General features: G+C 44.0%; 1 protein-coding gene across 2 annotated transcripts in view; it reads left to right on the forward strand.

The window, feature by feature from the left end:
* The window catches only part of PLA2R1 (phospholipase A2 receptor 1), a 101,258-nt gene that overhangs the window by 71,717 nt on the left and 5,421 nt on the right, over nt 1-24,120 (forward strand). For both annotated transcript variants that reach the window (XM_040440197.1, XM_040440198.1), the window contains exons 22-26: nt 1,552-1,790; nt 4,260-4,428; nt 8,777-8,815; nt 9,862-11,229; nt 19,411-19,412. In XM_040440197.1, coding sequence (XP_040296131.1) covers nt 1,552-1,790; nt 4,260-4,428; nt 8,777-8,815; nt 9,862-10,040 — 626 coding nt within the window. In that variant the 3' untranslated portion in view covers nt 10,041-11,229; nt 19,411-19,412. The remainder of the gene's footprint in view (nt 1-1,551; nt 1,791-4,259; nt 4,429-8,776; nt 8,816-9,861; nt 11,230-19,410; nt 19,413-24,120) is intronic.

Raw genomic sequence — 24,120 nt, forward strand, 5'->3', positions numbered from 1 at the left:
TTGTATATGTCTGCCAACGACTCTCTGCATACAGCTGGATTTATAATCTGTATGAGGAAATATATCCTGATGGGCTAAAAGTCTATGGGGAAGCTAGACACAGAGATTTTCCAAGGATAGATACTGAGGGGTACGTTTATTAACCCCTTTACTCCAAAAAACTGGTGTCACAAGGTTGCAAAGTTTGGCGCATTTCCTAATCGTGCAAAACGCAGTGACTTTTTGGGTGATTTTAGCCTGGTTCTTTGCTTTTCCAAAAAGTGGCCGGTGTGGGACCAGGCATTGCCGCCCCCAGCACATTTATTATTATCTCTGCCAGAAAATGAGCACAGATTATACCCGAAATCTACATCAGCTCCTTTTCTGGGTTAGATCTCAGTTCTGGGGCATGAGCCCGCACAGATGCACCAAAGTTGTAAAGAGATGTAAGTCCTAATAATTGTGGTGCATCGGACACCAGTGGGGGATAGATTAAAGAGAATCTGTCACCATATACCTCGCCATAAAACCGAATCTAATGCTGTTGGTCCCATCTCAATGAGTAGTCGCAATGTGGAGAAATTAGCTTTTTAATAATACGCAAATTAGCACCTTGGAGCAGCGCGGGCATCGCCTTTGCATCTCATTGCACCCAGAGGCCCAAATCTCCCAAAGTCATTTGCTTCAGTGTTCGGCGCAGGAGCAGCACAGTACGGGGCGCTTCTGTACTGTACCACTCTGAACACTACAGCGAGACTTCAGGAAACGTCAGGGCCAGGCGTGATTACATCTTCCCTGTCTGGCCCGGTCAGTCAAAGTGGTGGAGCATGGCAAGAGAGTGAGCGGAGCCTCTGGGTGCAACAAGGTTGCAATGGCAATGCCCACGTTGCACCAAGGGGCCGATTTGTATATTATTAAAAAGCTAATGTCTCCACATTGCGGTCACTGATTGAGATGGGACTAACAGCAGTAGAATCAGCTGACAAGCGCACATCTACCATGTCGGCTGGTTTTGTGCAGAGGTACATGGTAACAGATTCCCTGGTGAGTAAAACGCTAGTTTTAACAAATGTAGCCATACAGGTTTATCTCACAGCTGGTGTAAATTCAGCCTCATCTGATATACTTTCCATAATATTATAATTCTCTTTATAAGGCCTCTTTTACACAACTGTATGGCTTTTTCAGTGTTTTGCGGTCCGTTTTTCACGAATCCGTTGTTCCGTTTTTTTTATTTCCATTGTGTTTCTATTTCGGTTTCGTTTTTCCGTATGGCATATACAGTATACAGTAATTACATAGAAAAAATTGGGCTGGGCATAAAATTTTCAATAGATGGTTCCGCAAAAACAGAACGGATACGAAAGACATACGGATGCATTTCCGTATGTGTTCCGTTTTTTTGCGGACCCATTGACTTGAATGGTTCCGAATACGGAACGCAAAAAACGGCCCGTAAACAAACAAAAAAAAAAAACGGTCGTGTGAAAGAGAGCTAAGGGAAACAACAGGGTGGTGTACAAAATGACAAGGGATGGACTTACACGAGTTCCTTTCCTTTTTCTCCTGCAGACATTTCCGACCTTGCCATTAGCAGCTCTGATATGTTCCCAGTATCAGAGACCATGGAGTACGGAGATAAAACATACAGAATAATATCTGGCAATATGTCCTGGTACGATGCCTCCGCTGAGTGCCAAGAATATGGGGGTAACTTAGCTGGCATTACTGACCAGTATCACCAAGCCTTTGTGACCATCCTTGTCCATCGCTTGGGATATCCTCATTGGATTGGATCCTACAGCGCTGATGTAAGTAAAAGTGGACATCGATGTCTGTTCGCTGCAAGTATAAACAGAGAAGTCTATTTTACATTGTGTGCAGCGGTCATTGCTGTGTAGTGTTTAGCGCGAATATTGGCACTTCGAGAATTCTCAAATATTTCAAATATAGCGCTATATAATAGTTTTTCGAATATTCGACATGAGTCATTGGGCCACAAGCAACTTAAGCAGGGAGGAATCATGACTTCAGATGGAAAAAAAAATGACAAATATCCTAAAAACGAATATATAGCACTATATCGAATATAGTGCTATATATATTAGTTTTTTAGAATATTCAGCATTTTTCATCATCCATCTGAAGTGAACAGTACACGATTCCTCCCTGCTTACGGCTCGTTAGGATTTCAGCCCGCTCCAGTCAGTGCCCGTTGCCGTGCGCATGGAGCATCCCCGTCACCATGGGAACGCCTCGGGGTTAGATTATACCATCGGATCCGAATTTTCACAATCTCACAACAGAGAATAGTCTTGTCATAAGACTATGCAACCAATAGAGAGGGCACTGTTCATAACTCACTAGTTTTTTTCTAATATTCGCGAATATGACAATTATTCTACAAAATCTTCGTCAAATTTAGCGAATTCGAATATAGCCCCGCTCATCACTATTGCTGTGCACATTGTCACCCGGCTGTCCACAGACTCTGAATGGCATATAAGGGACCTGCACAAGATGCAGAATTAGGCCTCATGCACACAACAGTATTTTTTCACGGTCTGCAAAACGGGGTTCTGTTCCGTGATCCGTTTCCGTTTTTGTTTCCGTGTGTCTTCCTTGATTTTCAGAGGATCACCAGACATGAAGGAAAGTGAAAAAAAAATCTAAGTCAAGTTTGCCTTGCAAATGATAGGAAAAAAAACGGACGCGGATGACAATCTTGTGTGCCTCCGTGTTTTTTCACGGACCCATTGACTTGAATGGGTCCGCGAACCGTTGTCCGTTAAAAAAATAGGACAGGTCCTATTTTTTTGACGGACTGGAAACACGGATCACGGACGCGGATGACAAACGGTGCATTATCCGAGTTTTCAATGGACCCATTGAAAGTCAATGGGTTCGCAGAAAATCACGGAACAACGGACACGGAACACAACAACGGTCGTGTGCATGAGGCCTTAGGAGCAGAAAATCTGCACAAAAAACACACATAAATCCACACTATGTATTGCCTTTTGTATATTTTGCAACGTTTTTTAAGGGGTTTTTGGTGTGGATTTTCAACAGATCTCACCCTTCCGTTAAAAAAAGTGAACGGAATAATGGACATGCTGCAGATTTCAAAATCCACGCAGCAGATCAATTTCCACAACTAAGAATAAAAGCAAAGTGTAGATGAGATTTGGCTGATCTCATGCACAAGATCTGCGTAGAAAAAAAAACGCACACCGAATCCACGCTGTATGCGGGCAACCTAAAGCTTGTGCAGAACTACACTACTTCCTACATCCAGCCTCTACTGCTCTGCTAATATAAAGCCAGCCATACACATTCCATAGCTGTCGGCTGAGCAATTGTCCAAACACCAGCGCTTTCTCCAGGCACCGACATACACGTTCGGTTCGGCCAAGCATGCATGTGTTGTCATTGGGGAGAGAGGAGAAATCCACAGACAGTTTATCTCCTGAGAAACAAAAGGATCCGGTAAAAATATTTAGTGGGGACATTTATGAAACCAGATGCGCCACAGTCAAAATGTCACACGTGACCTATTGTGCAACATTTTGGGCCACATTTTGACCTCTGACCTTGCAGCATCATGTTCAGATTTGTTGTACATAAGAGGATGTGGTTACCATAAAAAGTTGTGAAGCCACGCCACACAACCTGCAATCCTACTTGCAAGGAAACGGGTGCAACTACATTGCACTGGCGCCAAAATTATTATTACTGTGCAATCATTTTTTTAAATTTGGCACAACAGACTATGCCAAATCCAAGCTAAAAAGTATACTAGACATGTCCAATCCTTCTCTTCCCTGACATCATCTGTGAGTGAACAGAGCAGCCACTCAGGTATGCCCAACTGGCCTCTCCGTTCATTTTGGGGGGAATTCACGGGGCACTGGACCCCGTTCTTGTGATCGGTGCCAGCAGTAGGGCCCTCACCTATAGGGGATAACTTAATATAACCAGAATACCCCTTTAAAGTAGGTTTACATGGCCTATGGATTGGGAAATACGTGTCTCAATATTTCTAAAGGAATTCTACATTGCGTTTTATTCTCAGGTGTTTTTTCCAGGTGAATTTTAAGGGCGCCCCCCCCCCCCCCCCCTCCCTTTTCAAGATATCTATAGGATCCAATAGGGCATATGGACAGGGGTCAGCCAGCTGGAATCCTTTATGGAGGTCTTCTAAACACAGATTAGAGGTATCATTATACTTTTCCTATTTATTCAGCTCAGGAGTAAAGTGAAATCTGTTTTATCAACAGAGTAATGACGATTTTAAGCGGATAGATGGCGTTACGTCTCAGTTCACATCATGGGCGGATGAAGAGTCGCCATCCGATGGAAACTGTGTGTACACTGACACTAGTGGGTACTGGAGAGCTGAAGACTGCGATACAGAACTGCAGGGGGCGCTGTGCCTTCCAACGACAGGTACGATAATAACCACACATCAAAAAAAACGACTGATCTAATAAAGGGGACAACTCAAGTACTTCCAACAAACCTGACTGGGCAGGAAAAGTGTTGAAAGCAGTCCCAAGTAAAACTATTGAAATAGGTGCCAAACAACAGAATTGCAACAAGTGCTGGCTTTTTGGCAATTCTGGAGTTGCACCAACTTAGGAGTCGTGCTGGACCCCATTCAGTTCACCATTTGCTCTGGCTTAGTTTATCTTCCACTTATTTTGATACAAAATGCTGCATACGGAAATCTTTTACTGACCATAAGGGCTCGTGCAGACAACAGTTGTCGGCCCGGCGCCCATATTGCAGCCCGCAAACAGGGGGTCCGCAATATATGGGCACCAGCTGTTTGTGCACCGAATCAAGCATGCGGAACCATTCACTTAAATGGGTCCGCAATCCGGAAAGGTGCGGTGCGGGATGGCGGATTGTAGTGCTTCTGTGCTTTTCTGTCCGTGCCTCCGCACAGCAAAAAAAATTAGAACATATTCTATTTTTTTGCAGTGCGGACGGATCACGGACCTATTCAAGATGAATGGGTCTGCATCCGCCAGCGTAGGCCACACGGATGGTGGCCGTGCATTGCGGTCATCAATGCACGGAACGGGCGGCACACGTTCGTCTGCATGAGCCCTAAATTGGTCAATAAGTAAGTTATTTACAAAGTTGAATAACTTTGGTAGTTAATTTTTTAAAAGGGAAAACCACTTTAAAATTTGAAACCAAACTCGGCTTCGGTTCCGAGGTACTAGTCGAGACCGAACTCTGCTTCAATTCCAAGTTTTAAAGGGGTTATCCACTTTAAAAGTCAACTACAGAAGTTATTCAACGAAGTCACGCGCAACTTCGTGAATAACTTACTTCGGCTCATCGGACCCCATACATTTTAACACGGTACAGAGACAAATCTCCGTACAGTATTATTCCGAAGCGACTGCAGATTAAGCCCCCGAAGCTCCCTTTGCTCAACTCTAGATAGTAAGTTTGCCTGGGCTGCTGATCCGACCCCTGACACTCCCTGGTGTCAAACTCAGCTCTTGCAACTTTTCTTTTTTTTAACACCAAAAAGCTTAATTTGTAAATGACCCCCAGGGTGTTACACCTGTAAAGACTGAATAAGCAATTACAAAAAAAATAATATATATATATATATATATACACATATACACATACGATCAAGTTGTCTGTGGTATCAGAATCCATAACGCAATCCAGTAAATACCACAACACGAACTACAAAATATGAAATTCGCTCATGCCTAATCAGCACTATCAAATGCCTATATACAAATCTTAAATAAGGTACTGTGCACACTGCTATACTCCACAGAGAGGAAACACCCACACGTGTGCAGGATCCGACGTGGCACGTGGCCAGCTATACATTGGCGCTGTTATCTCTAAATAAGCCTGGGGTTACACATGTGTATGACGCATCTCATGATTGTGAATGGGATTGCAACGGCGTGCAAGACGCAATCACATAAAATCCAACACTGTTAGATATTTGGAGGCGCAGGACTTTGTAATCAGACCACAATGCAGGTCGTCTGCGGCTTTTCCAAAATTCGGCTGTTTTTACAGACAAATCACAGCTCCCAAGTAGTCGTGTAAGGACTTGCGCACAAGACTGTAGCCTGTTTCACGGATCTGCAAAACACAGATACCCGCCATGTGCGTTCTGCATTTTGCGGTCGTTAATAGAACCGTCCTATCCTTGTCCGTAATACGGACAAGAATAGGACATGCTCTATGTTTTGCTGGGACGCGGAACGAAACTACGGATGCGGACAGAACACGGTGGGCTGTTTGCATCTTTTGCGGCCCCACTGAAGTGGATGGGTCCACAGCCGACCTGCAAAAGATGCGAATCAGATGCGGACTAAAACAACGGTCATGCGCATGAACCCTAACTGCAAGCTGCAGACAACTCCCACAAGTGTTTTTGATAATGCAACTTTTCAAACATTTTCTGTTGTGCAAAACACGTCACTGCGTACCCCGAACCTAAAGGTAGACTGACCTGTCCACATCGTCCCCTCAGAGCTGGAGACATGTAGATGTGACATTGTGGTCCTGAAGAGAGAGTTTTGCGGCTTGTACCTCATTTTCCGTTGTTGATTCCACATGGCTGAAACACTCTAGATGTGAGATCTGCACTCCGGAAAGCTGTGTGCTGGAAAGGCTGTTGCTGATAAGTATCAATCAGGCGGTGGTATCCCATGTGCACTGATGATGTTGGGAGTTTGCAGTGCTGCTGTCCCTCACATGCACAGGCCCCTTCTTCCTACTAGCAGCTTCATCCTCAGGGATATATATCTATTTACTATGGTCTTCTCAGCTATAGAGCTTCCAAAATACAGTATGGGCCAGATTTATCATTAGCTCAGGTCAGAATAATGGAGTGAAAAAGTCCCAAAAAAAGTCCCAAACGCTAAAACTGCGCACAAATTTGCGATTTTTTTCTGCTCTGCACTATGCTCGCCAGTTTTCTGAAAGTGAACGTGTTTTCTTATGTAAATGAATCTCTAGACAGATTTACTATTGGGACTATTTAAAAAGTCGCAAAAAAGTCGCAATTTCACTCCAGTGAGGACCATGCTTATCTTATGAGACTTTTTAATAGAACATGCAGCTTTTTCATAAAAACGTGTGACTTTTTCGTAAAGATGTGCGACTTTTGTAAAGATGCTTACTGACGGATAAACTGCTACCGTCAAACCACATTTATTACAGTCTTAAAGGGCCGATCATAAATCTGACTTGGCTAAAACTGACTTTAGCCATATGTGAAAGTGGAGTGAGCTGTCAGTCATGATAAATCTGGCCCTATGTCTTTCCATTCCCAGTGTGCAAAAAGGCTCCTCTTTACCTCCCAGCAGGGAGCCGCCATTTTGGGTGAGACACTTTGTATACTGACACTCGTATAGCCAGACAGGGGGAAGATGGCTTCCAAACTGTTAGCATATGGGAGATGCCATTGTGAGTCCTGATCTGTGATTTTTATTCATACCTAGGGGAAGACGTCTACTCTTGTGCACAGTGTAGTTGCTGCCATCTTTGTGGTGCCTTCATATATCCTTAGAGAATATTTGGTTGCCGGCTCGTTTAGGGAGTCATTTATGAAATCAGATATGTCAGTTCTGTCACGTAAAAAAGTCACAAGTCATGGCAACTGCGACATTACGTGACCCTCGCCACTTTTCACAGTGGTCCATGTAAAAATGAGTGAGATTAGACTTGGATTATGGCTCATTGACTACGTGCGACTTTTGCAAAAGTCGCAAAAAAGTCACAACCCACGCCAGGCAGCCATGTAATGACCGTTCTGTAGCATCTACTCTAATGACTCGGTGTTGTATTATTCCTTTATTATTCCTGCTGGAAGATACCGTATGAGTGAATTGCTAGCCGTCTATAATAAAGATCCATCTGGTTGTTACAAGTTTAGGCTAGGTCTACACGACGACAATATTTATAATGATAGTCTATGGTGTCGCACTGCAACATTCAAAATGGATTTTTCTGCGACTGTCGCGTCGCAGTGCGACACCATAGACTATCATTATAAATATTGTCGTGCGACAAAATGTTGCAGTGTAGTTGTGCCCTATCTGTCATGTCGTCGTGTAGACCTAGCCTTAGGGGTGGAGGGCAGTGATGGCCGGTTCGCCGTGTTCGCCCGCGAACACATGCGGGCTGCCATCTTAACTCACAAGTCCGGCGAGGAACAGGTAAGCCCTTACATGTGTCTGTCCTTCGAGCCGGTCTGAAACAAATGCGGTCAGCGGGAGCAGGCAGTTCTGATAACAGCCCGATGAAGGCCCCCAGGCGGCTGTTCTCAGAACTGCCTGCTCCCGCTGACCGCAATTGTTTCAGACCGGCTCGCGGCACAGGCACAGGTAAACGGCTTACCTGTTCCTCGCCGGACTTGTGAGTTAAGATGGCAGCCCGCATGTGTTCGCGGGCGAACACAGCAAATTGGCCATCACTGGTGGAGGGCACAAACTGACATTGGCAACACTGAGTGGATCATGTCAGATCATGCAGGGACACCCCCTCCCCCAGCTAGTAACACCCATCTGGACCTTCACTACAATTGCTAGCAATTCACTCATAACTTCTATCAGAATAAGAAGTAAACAAGGATGCTTTCCAGAGAGTGACCGCAAGCAGAGATCTTGTAAAACTTCAGGAATGGATACGCAAAGTTCAGAATAGGCCATCAATTAGAAAACCCGGCTACAAAATAGTTTTATTGCATACAATGATTATGTTCTACGCGTTTTTAAATATATTTCTGTGTATTCCCCAGGTTATTCGGTTTCCATTTTTGCCACGGGAATCTACACAGGTGAGTCTACATTTACATTGCTGCCTACGAAGAGGAACCACTGATGGTAGCCATGATTTAAAAACTCCTGTCCGCCAACCAAAAACCGTAACAAGGCCCCCACCTACCATGGGCCATTTACTATACTCCTGGTGTCTTGTTATGTGGTGAAGGGTCTCTGATCCTTCTCAGACACCAGGACCCGGGTGCTACTGCTATCTCTGGACCCCCTATAGCTCCATCCCAGGTTTAAGGATGTGTACAAACATGGTTATTGTTCCAAGAAGGGCTGAAGGGTAAACAAACACCAATCCCTTCTGTACTGAGTGGTGAAACCCAACACCATAATGGAGGACCGGTTTCATCTTTGTTATAGAGGGCATGAGACTGAAGCTAGACATGAGAGGTCGTCACAATATTCATGCAGTCTTTGAATTTTTACGGGATCTAAAGTACAAACAAACAGGAAGCAAGATGGCTTCCTTAAGACACAACATTGACTTTCTTGGTAAGGCCCTGTTCACATGGATAATATTTGGTTGTGTTCATAAGCCTAAACCAAGAGTGGAACCTACAAACAAATATTATAATTGAACAATTTTGTATTTTTTGGGGATTTGGACCCACTCCTGATTTTGACTTAACAAATAATAATGAAATACTGATTTAAAAAAACCTGACCAAATACTGACCGTGTGAGGGGCCAAAGGGCAGGTCTAAGAGCACAACTGCAGCCTCTAGTGGTGAGGAGTGAAAGTGCAACACAAATTCTTCAGTGGGTGAAACAGCAGCCACTAGTGGTCAGTTAATAGAAGAACAGCAGAATCCTGACACAGTACCTTCCTGCTTTGCATTATTAATTTATATGTGCACTTATATAGCACTACTGTATTCAGCAGCACTTTACAGCCATTAGCATCACGCTGTCCCCAATGGGGCTCACAATCTAAGTTCCCTATCAGTATGTCTTTAGAGTGTGGGAGGAAACTCGCGCAATTAGTTTGTATTATTTGTATTATTATATTTATTTATTTTATTTATTTAACAATCCTGTTTTTTCTTTGTAGCAAGAAAACACTTCATTATACCAATTGCTGTGTTATCAACAATGCTGATCACCATGTCTTTATGGTATCTGCTTAAAAGGAAGAGATGCCTTTCAAGCCAAAGCATTCAGAGACTCCAGTACACCCCATCCAGCCCAGAGACTGATGATGTAGAATTATGCATTCCTATTGCAGACTAAAATAATAGGGAGAACCAATAGTAAAGAAAAATACAAAGGAAACTTAAAAAAAAATAATTCCCACATCACCTGAGCCTCTTCAGAAGACAATATATTTTCTCATACTGTATATGTATATTGGGTAAGTTGAAATCCCCTTCAATAACTGCATGCATATACACAAATCAGTGCCGTCATTGCACTTGGCATGGCTTTGTAATGCAGCTTTTGTGGCCATAAACCACACTACAAAAGCATGTGATTTTGCCATGCGGTAACTGGACACACTACTGCAACCACAGGTGACGGGTGAAGTGAATAACTTTATCTCATTACAGTGGCCCGTGTCAGGGATGGGAGATATTCAGCAGCAGGTGAACAATCAGGTCTTCAAGCTGATGTTAGAAGCAGGAAAAATAGGCAAGCGTGAGGATCTGAGTGATTTGGACAAGGGCCAAATTGTGATGTCTAGATGACTGGATTTGAGCATCTCCAAGATGCAAGTCTTGTGGTGTGTATCTCCCAAAAGTGGTACGTGGAAGGATGACTGGTGAAACCAGTGGCGTAACTAGAAATGACAGGGGCCCCACAGAAAACTTTTGATGGGGCCCCTCTTCCCCAGCAAATTCTTCGCAACCCCCTCCTCCCATGCAACCCTCACTCCTGTGGCTAGTCAAGATTGCTCTCTTAAGCGAGGTCCGGCAGCCGCTCCATCCATTTCCTACACATATATACTGTATGTCATGTCACTGTATATAATGCATTGTATAATACTATTGACAGTAACATCTTTTAGTGCTCCTCCTGGGTGGACCCCTTCTGAGTTTGGGTCCCAAAGCAGCAGCTACCCCTGCTTCCCCTATAGCTGCGCCCCTGGGTGAAACAGCCTCAGTGTCATGGATGCCAAAGGCATGCTGATGCTCATGGGGAGCGAGGGCTCATCTGGTTTGATCTCACAGAAATGCTGCAGTATTACCGAAAAGCACCGATTACCAAAAAGCTACTGCTGGTTACGACAGAAATGTGTCAGAATGCACAGAGGGGCACATTTACTAAGCTTTTGGAATAAAAAGAAAACAAAACAGGAGTATTTGCAAAGTCTATCTTCAATTTGCACTCATTTATTATCCATTAAAAGGGTTATCTAATATCATAAGCAGCCCCCCCATGTGCTGGGCCCCTCAGAGGGAATATACTTACCCCGCTCCGTGTACACGGATGAAAACATGCGGTGTCGGAGGGAGCAGCCAATGGCAGACGGGGATGAGCCTCCCTAGCATCACGGGTAACGCTAGGGAGGATCGTCCCTGTCCCCACATCCCCAACACCGGATGTTTTCATCTGTGTACAGGGAGAAGCAGCAGCGACGGTGCGGGGACAAGGAGTGGCGCGGGTAGTGGGGTAAGTATATTACCTCTGAGGGGCTCGGCACATGGGGGCTGTTTATGATATTGGATAACCCCTTTAATAAATCTGGTCTGTCTTTCTTGGTTTAAGTCTGACCTCCAGTGGTTTTCTTGTATGACGGGTTCAAATTTACTAAAACTGGTCTAAATACAGTAGTATGCACATAAAAATGTGGCACAAGCGAGCTGAATTTTAGTGCTCATCTCCATGAAAGTTGGGCATATTGTGGCGCAACTCCACCACTCAACGCAGAGATGGAAAAGTACGCCAGCCCTGGGGTTGCGTAGAAATTACCTTGGCTGCAGGGAGAATCGAAGGGTGAGTATTCTCGCCTCCCTCTCCACCCTGTCTCCTGATCCTCCACCGCCACCAATAAGAATGGGGAGCCTTAAACATACTTTACCAAAGTACAGTAGCAACATCATGCATTAGGACCGCAGTACATGATGTTGCTATGGCACACTGCCACCGATGATATCACAATGTTCAATAGTACTATCATGCATGCACCTCTGGTCTAGGGCTGTCAATCTAGGGGGAGAAGGGATGTGTTTTGAAGGAAAGGGGCGCCAGTACGGAGCACCAGGGGCATCGCACGCTGAAACTGCATAAGCCCGCCTCCTGGTATATCAATAGCTCATTTGCATATTAATACAAGTTCAAATTATTCATGTTCCTACAGAGAAAAGAGAGGTATCCTTTTAATCAGCTTCATCAACCCTACCGTGATATATGCCTGGTTGTATAGGGTTGATCCTGGTGACAGAGGCACTTTAAATCTGTACTGTGAAAGTGTGTTTTATCAAAAGCAATTTCCGATTGAGTTCTCTCTGCTCGTTCTTCTGAGGTTGTGAAGCCATTATATTCTGGTTCTGTGCTGGAGACAAGTGTCAGATTATTGGGCTTTCTGGATGATTGGATGATGGATTAAAGGAATTTCATCGTACTTCTGTTTCTGTCTGCTTTTAGTTGTCAGAGTTATTTATTTATTTAAATATTAATAGAAACAATTATACTGACACTCAGAACCGCATCCGTTACAGCGCTGCTGCTCTGTTCCTCCTTGCCAGGGTTTGTCTTCATAGCTGCAGCGGTCGGCTGCCTTACTGTAAAGGTACTTTCACACTAGCGTTTTTAGAATCCGGCAGGCAGTTCCGTTGCCGGAACTGCCTGCCGGATCCGTAAATCCGTATACAGACGGATATCTTTTTTTTCCGGATACGGATCCGTTAGACTTATTCATTTAAGTACCGGATCTGTCTTTCCGGTATCATCCGGTACTTTATATTTTTACAGCTAGAAAGAACTGCACATGCGCAGACCGGAGAATCGGAGCACTTGGAAATTAATGCCGGATCCGGCAAGTGCGGTAGTGTTCCAGAATTTTGGCCGGAAAAAATACTGTACAAGGGACGGAACGGGAGACATCCTGATGCATACTGAACGGATTGCTTTCCATTCAGAATGCATTAGGATAAAACGGAAGCGTTTTTTTCCGGTATTGAGACCCTTTACTGGATTTCAATACCGGAAAAGAATAACGCTAGTGTGAAAGTACCCCAAGCCACTGAGGCCTGTGATCACGTGAGGTCCAATGGCATGTCATTGCTGCAGCCAAAAATATGTCAACATGGCTGCAGTGGAGGAGAGGATCAGACTGAAACGAAGGGGGGGTCAAAATGGTGAGTATACAAATCGGTAAACTGATAAGGTAATAAGACCTTTGTAATTTATGATATTTATATACTTATTTATAGTGTGTGTGTGTGTGTGTGTGTGTGATATATATATATATATATATATATATACACACACACAGTCAGGTCCATAGATATTGGGACATCGGTACAATTCTAACATTTTGGCTCTATACACCACCACAATGGATTTGAAATTAAACGAACAAGATGTGCTTTACCTGCAGACTGTCAGCTGTAATTTGAGGGTATTTACCTCCAAATCAGGTGAACGGTGTAGGAATTACAACAGTTTGCATATGTGCCTCCCACTTGTTAAGGGACCAAAAGTAATGGGACAATTGGCTTCTCAGCTGTTCCATGGCCAGGTGTGTGTTATTACCTCATTATCCCAATTACAATAAGCAGATAAAAGGTCCAGAGGTCATTTCCAGTCTGCTATTAGCATTTGGAATCTGTTGCTGTCAACTCTCAAGATGAGATCCAAAGAGCTGTCACTATCAGTGAAGCAAGCCATCATTAGGCTGTAAAAACAAAACAAACCCATCAGAGAGATAGCAAAAACATTAGGTGTGGCCAAAACAACTGCTTGGAACATTCTTAAAAAGAAGGAACGCACCGGTGAGCTCAGCAACACCAATGTCAGTATGGGATCTGCGTCTCCACTGCAGGGTGGCAGATCGCTGTCTGCACATCGCAGCACTATGGGTCCCAGTAGTGGCTTACCTTGTAGGAGACGCAGGTGCCCGCCAGCATACCGCTGCATCCGTCCTCTCTGCCAGGTGTCATCTGATGCGCTATAGTACGCGCGCGCGCACCTCTCCCTTTCTTATAGGAGTAGGCAGCTGGTTCCTGATTACCATCCCCACCCGGAGATGGGACTATTTGTATTTAAGGCAGCTTCACTCATCATAAAGTGCCCAAGCGTGGTTGTTGTACCTCTTGACTCCCGCTGAAGCGTCCCACTGTGTCTGTTTATTGGATTTCCTGGATTCTGACCTCCGCTTCATTTGACTACGCATCTGCCTGTTGTCTGTTTATTGGATCACCTGGATTATAGACATCTGCACTGCCTGACTACGCGTCTGCCTGGATCCAGACCCTGCACTGCCTGACTACGCATTTGCCCATCTCCTCCTGTAAGTCTGCCTGGATCCAGACCCTGCACTGCCTATGAGACTGCTTATATCTGCACGCTATATTGCTCTGAACTTTGAATTGCCTGTATCTGTCAAGTGACTTTTGAATACTGTCTGCCAGTAAAGACCATCTGTTCCTTTATTCTGCCTTTGTTGGACTCTGTTCACACTACTGCAGGTAGCTGCATTCAAGGTAACAGGTGGGCCAAGACACCAGGGTCCTGACTCTGAGAGTCAGCAGTCAGCAATATTGGACTAATTCCCAGTCCTCTATCAGCTGACACAGAGGATCCACATCCTCTGGTCATAACAACCAAAAGACCCTGAAAACCATGGAAAACAACTGTGGTGGATGACCGAAACTCCCTTCACAACAGTTGGCCAGATCAAGAACACTCTCCAGGAGGTAGGTGTATGTGTGTCAAAGTCAACAATAAAGAGAAGACTTCACCGGAGTGAATACAGAGGGTTCACCACAAGATGTAAACCATTGGTTAGCCTCAAAAACAGGAAGGCCAGATTAGAGTTTGCCTAACGACATCTAAAAAAAAAAGTCTTCACAGTTCTGGAACAACATCCTATGGACAGATGAGACCAATATCAACTTGTACCAGAGTGATGGGAAGAGAAGAGTATGGAGAAGGAAAGCAACTGCTCATGATCCTAAGCATACCACCTTATCAGTGAAGCATGGTGGTGGTAGTGTCATGGCGTGGGCATGTATGGCTGCCAATGGAACTGGTTCTCTTGTATTTATTGATGATGTGACTGCTGACAAAAGCAGCAGGATGAATTCTGAAGTGTTTCGGGCAATATTATCTTCTCATATTCAGCCAAATGCTCTTCAGAGCTCATTGGACGGCGCTTCACAGCGCAGATGGACAATGACACAAAGCATACTGCAAAAGAAACCAAATAGTTTTTTAAGGGAAAGAAGTGGAATGTTATGTAATGGCCAAGTCAATCACCTGACCTGAATCCGGTTGAGCATGCATTTCACTTGCTGAAGACAAAACTGAAGGGAAAATGCCCCAAGAACAAGCAGGAACTGAAGACAGTTGCAGTAGAGGCCTGGCAGAGCATCACCAGGGAGGAAACCCAGCGTCTGGTGATGTCTATGCATTCCAGACTTCAGGCTGTAATTGACTGCAAAGGATTTGCAACCAAGTATTAAAAAGTGAAAGTTTGATTTATGATTATTATTCTGTCCCATTACTTTTGGTCTCTTAACAAGTGGGAGGCACATATGCAAACTGTTGTGATTCCTGCACCGTTCACCTGATTTGGATGTAAATACCCTCAAATTAAAGCTGACAGTCTGCAGTTAAAGCACATTTTGTTTGTTTCATTTCAAATCCATTGTGGTGGTGTATAGAGCCGAAAATGTTAGAATTGTGTCGAGGTCCCAATATTTATGGACCTGACTGTATACAGTGGATATAAAAAGTCTACACACCCCTGTTAAAAAATCTGGTTTCTGTGATGTAAAAAAATGAGATAAAGATAAATCATTTCAGAACTTTTTCCACCTTTAATGTGACCTATAAACTGTACAACTCAATTGAAAAACAAACTGAAATCTGTTAGGTAGAGGGAAGAAAAAATATAAAAATAAAATAATATGGTTGCATAAGTGTGCACACCCTTAAACTAATACTTTGTTGAAGCACCTTTTGATTTTATTACAGCACTCAGTCTTTTTGGGTATGAGTCTGAGTCTATCAGCATGGCACATTTTGACTTGGCAAGATTTGCCCACTCTTCTTTGCAAAAACACTCCAAATCTGTCAGATTGTGAGGGCATCTCCTGTGCACAGCCCTCTTCATATCAGCCCACAGATTTTCAATCGGATTCAGTTCTGGGCTCTGGCTGGGCCATTCCAAAACTTTAATCTTCTGGTGAAGCCATTCCTTTGTTGATTTGGATGTATGCTTTGGGTCGTTGTCATGCTGAAAGATGAAGTTCCTCTTCATGTTCAGCTTTCTAGCAGAAGCCTGAAGGTTTTGTGCCAATATTGACTGGTATTTGGAACTGTTCATAATTCCCTCTAGCTTAACTAAGGCCCCAGTTCCAGCTGAAGAAAAACAGCCCCAAAGCATGATGCTGCCACCACCATGCTTCACTGTAGGTATAGTGTTCTTTTGGTGATGTGCAGTGTTGTTTTTGCGCCAAACATATCTTTTGGAATTATGCCCAAAAGGTTCAACCTTGGTTTCATCAGACTATAACACCTTTTCCCACATGCTTTTGGGAGACTTCAGATGTGTTTTTGCAAAATGTAGCCTGGCTTGGATGTTTTTCTTCGTAAGAAAAGGCTTTTGTCTTGCTACTCTACCCCATAGCCCAGACATATGAAGAATACAGGAGATTGTTGTCACATGTAACACACAGCCAGTACTTGACAGATATTCCTGCAGCTCCTTTAATGTTGCTGTAGGCCTCTTGGTCGCCTCCCAGACCAGTTTTCTTCTCGTCTTTTCATAAATTTTGGAGGGACGTCCAGTTCTTGGTACAGTCACTGTTGGGCCATATTTTCTCCACTTGATGAGGACTGTCTTCACTGTGTTCCATGGTATATCTAATGCCTGGGAAATTCTTTTGTACCCTTCTCCTGACTGATACCTTTTAACAATGAGATCCCTCTGATGCTTTAGAAGCTCTCTGTGGACCATTGCTTTTGCTGTGGGATGCGACTAAGAAAATTTCAGGAAAGACCAACTAGAGCAGCTGAACTTTATTTGGGGTTAATCAGAGGCACTTTAAATGATGGCAGGTGTATGCTGACTCCTATTTAACATGATTTTTAATGTGATTGCTTAATTCTGAACACAGCTACATCCCCAGTTATAAGAGGGTGTGCACACTTATGCAACCATATTATTTTAGTTATTTTTTGTTTTCTTCCCTGCACCTAAAAGATTTCGGTTTGTTTTTCAATTGAGTCGTACAGTTTATAGGTCACATTAAAGGTGGAAAAAGTTCTGAAATGATTTATCTTTGTCTCATTTTTTTACATCACAGAAACCTAATATTTTAACAGGGGTGTGTAGACTTTTTATATCCACTGTATATATATATATATATATATATATATATATATATATATTTAATATACCTTCCCTGCCGTTACCTTTATTTCTTTTTATGCAGATAAAACTTTTATCCATAGGTTTGACTGTATTTCCAGAGACAGCTGAGGTTGGTCCATAAAACTGCAGTGTCCAGGATCTTCATTCAGAGGCTGAAACAGAACAAGATGTCAATGCAATGTGCCGGTCCACAGGGGAGAACAGAGTGAGGTTCATGGTGGGCCGAAGGTTACAACAGTTCCTCGGTTGCTCATGGTTTAGCAGATGTCTCCCTGGGCCAGCAGTGCAGTGAAGAGGAGAACAGCACTGGATTCTCCGGGGCACACTCCATTACAGGGGACACCGGCCAGGTGGTGATTGAGGTGCCCTTGATGGTGATTGGGTTTCTGAGTGCTTGTGCGGCTGGGCCCCTGAATTAGGTAATGTCGTGACGCCAGTACCTTAGTGGTGCAAAATAATGAGAGTGGTTGTAGTATGGAGTTAGAAGAATGAGGCAGGGTTGAATCCAACTAAGAAATTTACTGTAACCAGGATCTTGACAACAGTTTACATCCAGTTATAAAACAGTCTCTTATGAACATGCAGGTTGGATGTGGTGAATCCCAGTAACAGGCTGTACATGTGGTTATGTCTCAGGCTATAGTAGGTAGTTGTGTACTCATAATATATTCAGCTCTTTGCCTTGCTTCAGTCTCAGTTGAGGTAGTTCAAGTCTTTATCTTCCACACACAAGTGATGCAACAGATATCTGATCTGTCCTTAAAATAACGGTGAGGCTGCCGGAAGCTAATAAATCCTTCACCTTCATACAAAGGCGCCTAGAGCCTAGAATAATGGCTATTGTCCTTCCTTTTGTCTTTCCACAATAAACTTAGCAAAATCCACTTGGCACTCCGGAGGAGTAGACAGTAGAATACAGACTTCACCTCTGCCTATTTTCCTGGCTTGTCACTGAGATGTAAATTGGCTCCTCTGGGCCGTGGAGCCCAAGAGAGAGCTGAGAGGAGAGGGGATCTCTCCTTCCCCCTTGCTCCTCACTCCATCTTCTTCTTCCTCCAAAACCTAACTCGAACTTCCCTGACTAGGCCTGAACTGTGCTATATATACTGTGGTGCTACCCCCATCTAGTGGTGGAATGTGTGAAATGCACCTGACAGCCTGGTAACATGGATTCCACATAAGAATGAAATACAGCATGATGCAGCATATGACATAACAAGCTTTTGCAGTGCCCACGTACACTAGTGGGACGCTGCATTAATTGCATTTGTTATCTGAGTACAGTAAAATAGCACAGGCCATATTTCCCAAGTGATGTGGGTTCAGTCCCAGAGACGGCTCCTCTGCATGACACAGATCGCCTCAGCAGCGAAGCCCTAGTGCAAAGGAACAATGTAAACATGTACATAAATTGGACTTTACAGTCTTTTGCTAATGTGGGTGGTACCTACAGGCATAACATAGCATAGATAGATAGATAGATAATAGATATATAGAAGATAGATACTGTAATAACCCTTTCATTTCTACAAATCTCGGTACACTAAACAACTCAAATTATATGTATGAAATAATTCAGTATATGACAGTTCCTTGGGATCTTGAGTAATATCATGCTCTGTGGTTAGAATTTTGCTAAACCTGTTCTTCCACCCAAGGAGGTATAAACAGTGGTAAACCAGGTCATTCACAAAACTACAATTTACCTCTTTGTATTTTTAGCTTATGTAATACAATTCAATAAAAGATTTCAGAAAACCAAAAATGAAATGCACTGACTATAATAACAAAATGACAACATATGAATATGAAAGGTGTAAGAGCATTGACCCTCAAAATCATCTCTGTGTATGAGTCATTGAGTCATCTTCTTATCTTCGGGGAAGGCCAGTCTGGAGGTGCTGGGGCATGTTGCACAATGCAATTTTTCACATGTCCTTGATCTGCTGCTTGTGGACAGTCCATCTGACCTTACCCTTAGTGATTCATCACAGACATCCTCTTTAACCACCTCAGCCCCCCTAGCTTAACCACTTCCCGCCACGCTAACGCCGAAAGGCGTCATTTCTGCGGCGCTCCCAGGTCACACTAACGCCAATAGGCGTCATCTCGCGTGAGCCGAGATTTCCTGTGAACGCGCGCACACAGGCGCGCGCGCTCACAGGAACGGAAGGTAAGAGAGTTGATCTCCAGCCTGCCAGCGGCGATCGTTCGCTGGCAGGCTGGAGATGTGTTTTTTTTAACCCCTAACAGGTATATTAGACGCTGTTTTGATAACAGCGTCTAATATACCTGCTACCTGGTCCTCTGGTGGTCCCCTTTGTTTGGATCGACCACCAGAGGACACAGGTAGCTCAGTAAAGTCCCACCAAGCACCACTACACTACACCCCCCCCGTCACTTATTAACCCCTTATTAGCCCCTGATCACCCCATATAGACTCCCTGATTACCCCCCTGTCATTGATTACCCCCCTGTCATTGATTACCCCCCTGTAAAGCTCCATTCAGACGTCCGCATGATTTTTACGGATCCACTGATAGATGGATCGGATCCGCAAAACGCATCCGGACGTCTGAATGAAGCCTTACAGGGGCGTGATCAATGACTGTGGTGATCACCCCATATAGACTCCCTGATCACCCCCCTGTCATTGATTACACCCCTGTCATTGATCACCCCCCTGTAAAGCTCCATTCAGACGTCCGCATGATTTTTACGGATGCACTGATAGATGGATCCGATCCGCAAAACGCATCCGGACGTCTGAATGAAGCCTTACAGGGGCATGATCAATGACTGTGGTGATCACCCCATATAGACTCCCTGATCACCCCCCTGTAAAGCTCCATTCAGATGTCCGCATGATTTTTACGGATGCACTGATAGATGGATCGGATCCGCAAAACGCATCCGGACGTCTGAATGAAGCCTTACAGGGGCATGATCAATGACTGTGGTGATCACCCCATATAGACTCCCTGATCACCCCCCTGTAAAGCTCCATTCAGATGTCCGCATGATTTTTACGGATGCACTGATAGATGGATCGGATCCGCAAAACGCATCCGGACGTCTGAATGAAGCCTTACAGGGGCATGATCAATGACTGTGGTGATTACCCCCCTGTAAAGCTCCATTCAGATGTCCGCATGATTTTTACGGATGCACTGATAGATGGATCGGATCCGCAAAACACATCCGGAAGTCTGAATGAAGCCTTACAGGGGCATGATCAATGACTGTGGTGATCACTCCATATAGACTCCCTGATCACCCCCCTGTCATTGATTACCCCCCTGTAAAGCTCCATTCAGATGTCCGCGTGATTTTTACGGATGCACTGATAGATGGATCGGATCCGCAAAATGCATCCGGACGTCTGAATGAAGCCTTACAGGGGCGTGATCAATGACTGTGGTGATCACCCCATATAGACTCCCTGATCACCCCCCTGTCATTGATTACCCCCCTGTCATTGATTACCCCCCTGTAAAGCTCCATTCAGACGTCCGCATGATTTTTACGGATCCACTGATAGATGGATCGGATCCGCAAAACGCATCCGGACGTCTGAATGAAGCCTTACAGGGGCGTGATCAATGACTGTGGTTATCACCCCATATAGACTCCCTGATCACCCCCCTGTCATTGATTACCCCCCTGTAAAGCTCCATTCAGATGTCCGCATGATTTTTACGGATGCACTGATAGATGGATCGGATCCGCAAAACGCATCCGGACGTCTGAATGAAGCCTTACAGGGGCGTGATCAATGACTGTGGTGATCACCCCATATAGACTCCCTGATCACCCCCCTGTCATTGATCACCCCCCCTGTCATTGATTACCCCCCCTGTCATTGATCACCCCCCTGTCATTGATCACCCCCCTGTCATTGATCACCCCTCTGTAAGGCTCCATTCAGACATTTTTTTGGCCCAAGTTAGCGGAATTATTATTATTTTTTTTTCTTACAAAGTCTCATATTCCACTAACTTGTGTCAAAAAATAAAATCTCACATGAACTCACCATACCCCTCACGGAAACCAAATGCGTAAAATTTTTTAGACATTTATATTCCAGACTTCTTCTCACGCTTTAGGGCCCCTAGAATGCCAGGGCAGTATAAATACCCCACATGTGACCCCATTTCGGAAAGAAGACACCCCCAGGTATTCCGTGAGGGGCATATTGAGTCCATGAAAGATTGAAATTTTTGTCCCAAGTTAGCGGAACGGGAGACTTTGTGAGAAAAAAATTAAAAATATCAATTTCCGCTAACTTGTGCCAAAAAAAAAAAATTTCTATGAACTCGCCATGCCCCTCATTGAATACCTTGGGGTGTCTTCTTTCCAAAATGGGGTCACATGTGGGGTATTTATACTGCCCTGGCATTCTAGGGGCCCCAAAGCGTGAGAAGAAGTCTGGTATCCAAATGTCTAAAAATGCCCTCCTAAAAGGAATTTGGGCACCTTTGCGCATCTAGGCTGCAAAAAAGTGTCCCACATCTGGTATCGCCGTACTCAGGAGAAGTTGGGGAATGTGTTTTGGGGTGTCATTTTACATATACCCATGCTGGGTGAGAGAAATATCTTGGTCAAATGCCAACTTTGTATAAAAAAATGGGAAAAGTTGTCTTTTGCCAAGATATTTCGCTCACCCAGCATGGGTATATGTAAAATGACACCCCAAAACACATTGCCCAACTTCTCCTGAATACGGCGATACCACATGTGTGACACTTTTTTGCAGCCTAGGTGGGCAAAGGGGCCCACATTCCAAAGAGCACCTTTAGGATTTCACAGGTCATTTACCTACTTACCACACATTAGGGCCCCTGGAAAATGCCAGGGCAGTATAACTACCCAACAAGTGACCCCATTTTGGAAAGAAGACACCCCAAGGTATTCCGTGAGGGGCATGGCGAGTTCCTAGAATTTTTTATTTTTTGTCACAAGTTAGTGGAACTCACTATGCCCATCAGCGAATACCTTGGGGTCTCTTCTTTCCAAAATGGGGTCACTTGTGGGGTAGTTATACTGCCCTGGCATTCTAGGGGCCCAAATGTGTGGTAAGGAGTTTGAAATCAAATTCTGTAAAAAATGACCTGTGAAATCCGAAAGGTGCTCTTTGGAATATGGGCCCCTTTGCCCACCTAGGCTGCAAAAACGTGTCACACATCTGGTATCCCCGTACTCAGGAGAAGGTGGGGAATGTGTTTTGGGGTGTCATTTTACATATACCCATGCTGGGTGAGATAAATATCTTGGCAAAAGACAACTTTTCCCATTTTTTTTATACAAAGTTGGCATTTGACCAAGATATTTATCTCACCCAGCATGGGTATATGTAAAAAGACACCCCAAAACACATTCCTCAACTTCTCCTGAATACAGAGATACCAGATGTGTGACACGTTTTTGCAGCCTAGGTGGGCAAAGGGGCCCATATTCCAAAGAGCACCTTTCGGATTTCACTGGTCATTTTTTGCAGAATTTGATTTCAAACTCCTTACCACACATTCGGGCCCCTAGAATGCCAGGGCAGTATAACTACCCCACAAGTGACCCCATTTTGGAAAGAAGAGACCCCAAGGTATTCGCTGATGGGCATAGTGAGTTCATGGAAGTTTTTATTTTTTGTCACAAGTTAGTGGAATATGAGACTTTGTATGAAAAAAATAAAAAATAAAAAAAATCATCATTTTCCACTAACTTGTGACAAAAAATAAAAAATTCTAGGAACTTGCCATGCCCCTCACGGAATACCTTGGGGTGTCTTCTTTCCAAAATGGGGTCACTTGTGGGGTAGTTATACTGCCCTGGCATTCTAGGGGCCCGAATGTGTGGTAAGGAGTTTGAAATCAAATTCTGTAACAAATGACCTGTGAAATCCGAAAGGTGCTCTTTGGAATATGGGCCCCTTTGCCCACCTCGGCTGCAAAAAAGTGTCACACATCTGGTATTGCCGTACTCAGGAGAAGGTGGGGAATGTGTTTTGGGGTGTCATTTTACATATACCCATGCTGGGTGAGAGAAATATCTTGGCAAAAGACAACTTTTCCCATTTTTTTATACAAAGTTGGCATTTGACCAAGATATTTATCCCACCCAGCATGGGTATATGTAAAAAGACACCCCAAAACACATTCCTCAACTTCTCCTGAATACAGAGATACCAGATGTGTGACACTTTTTTGCAGCCTAGGTGGGCAAAGGGGCCCATATTCCAAAGAGCACCTTTCGGATTTCACCGGTCATTTTTTACACATTTTGATTTCAAACTCCTTACCACACATTTGGGCCACTAGAATGCCAGGGCAGTATAACTACCCCACAAGTGACCCCATTTTGGAAAGAAGAGACCCCAAGGTATTTCGTGATGGGCATAGTGAGTTCATAGAAGTTTTTATTTTTTGTCACAAGTTAGTGGAATATGAGACTTTGTAAGAAAAAAAAAAAAAAAAGAAAAAAATCATCATTTTCCGCTAACTTGTGACAAAAAATAAAAAGTTCTATGAACTCACTATGCCCATCAGCGAATACCTTAGGGTGTGTACTTTCCGAAATGGGGTCATTTGTGGGGTGTTTGTACTGTCTGGCCATTGTAGAACCTCAGGAAACATGACAGGTGCTCAGAAAGTCAGAGCTGCTTCAAAAAGCGGAAATTCACATTTTTGTACCATAGTTTGTAAACGCTATAACTTTTACCCAAACCATTTTTTTTTTACCCAAACATTTTTTTTTTATCAAAGACATGTAGAA

This window comes from Bufo bufo, chromosome 7 (assembly GCF_905171765.1).
Source record: "Bufo bufo chromosome 7, aBufBuf1.1, whole genome shotgun sequence".
NCBI lineage: Eukaryota > Metazoa > Chordata > Amphibia > Anura > Bufonidae > Bufo > Bufo bufo.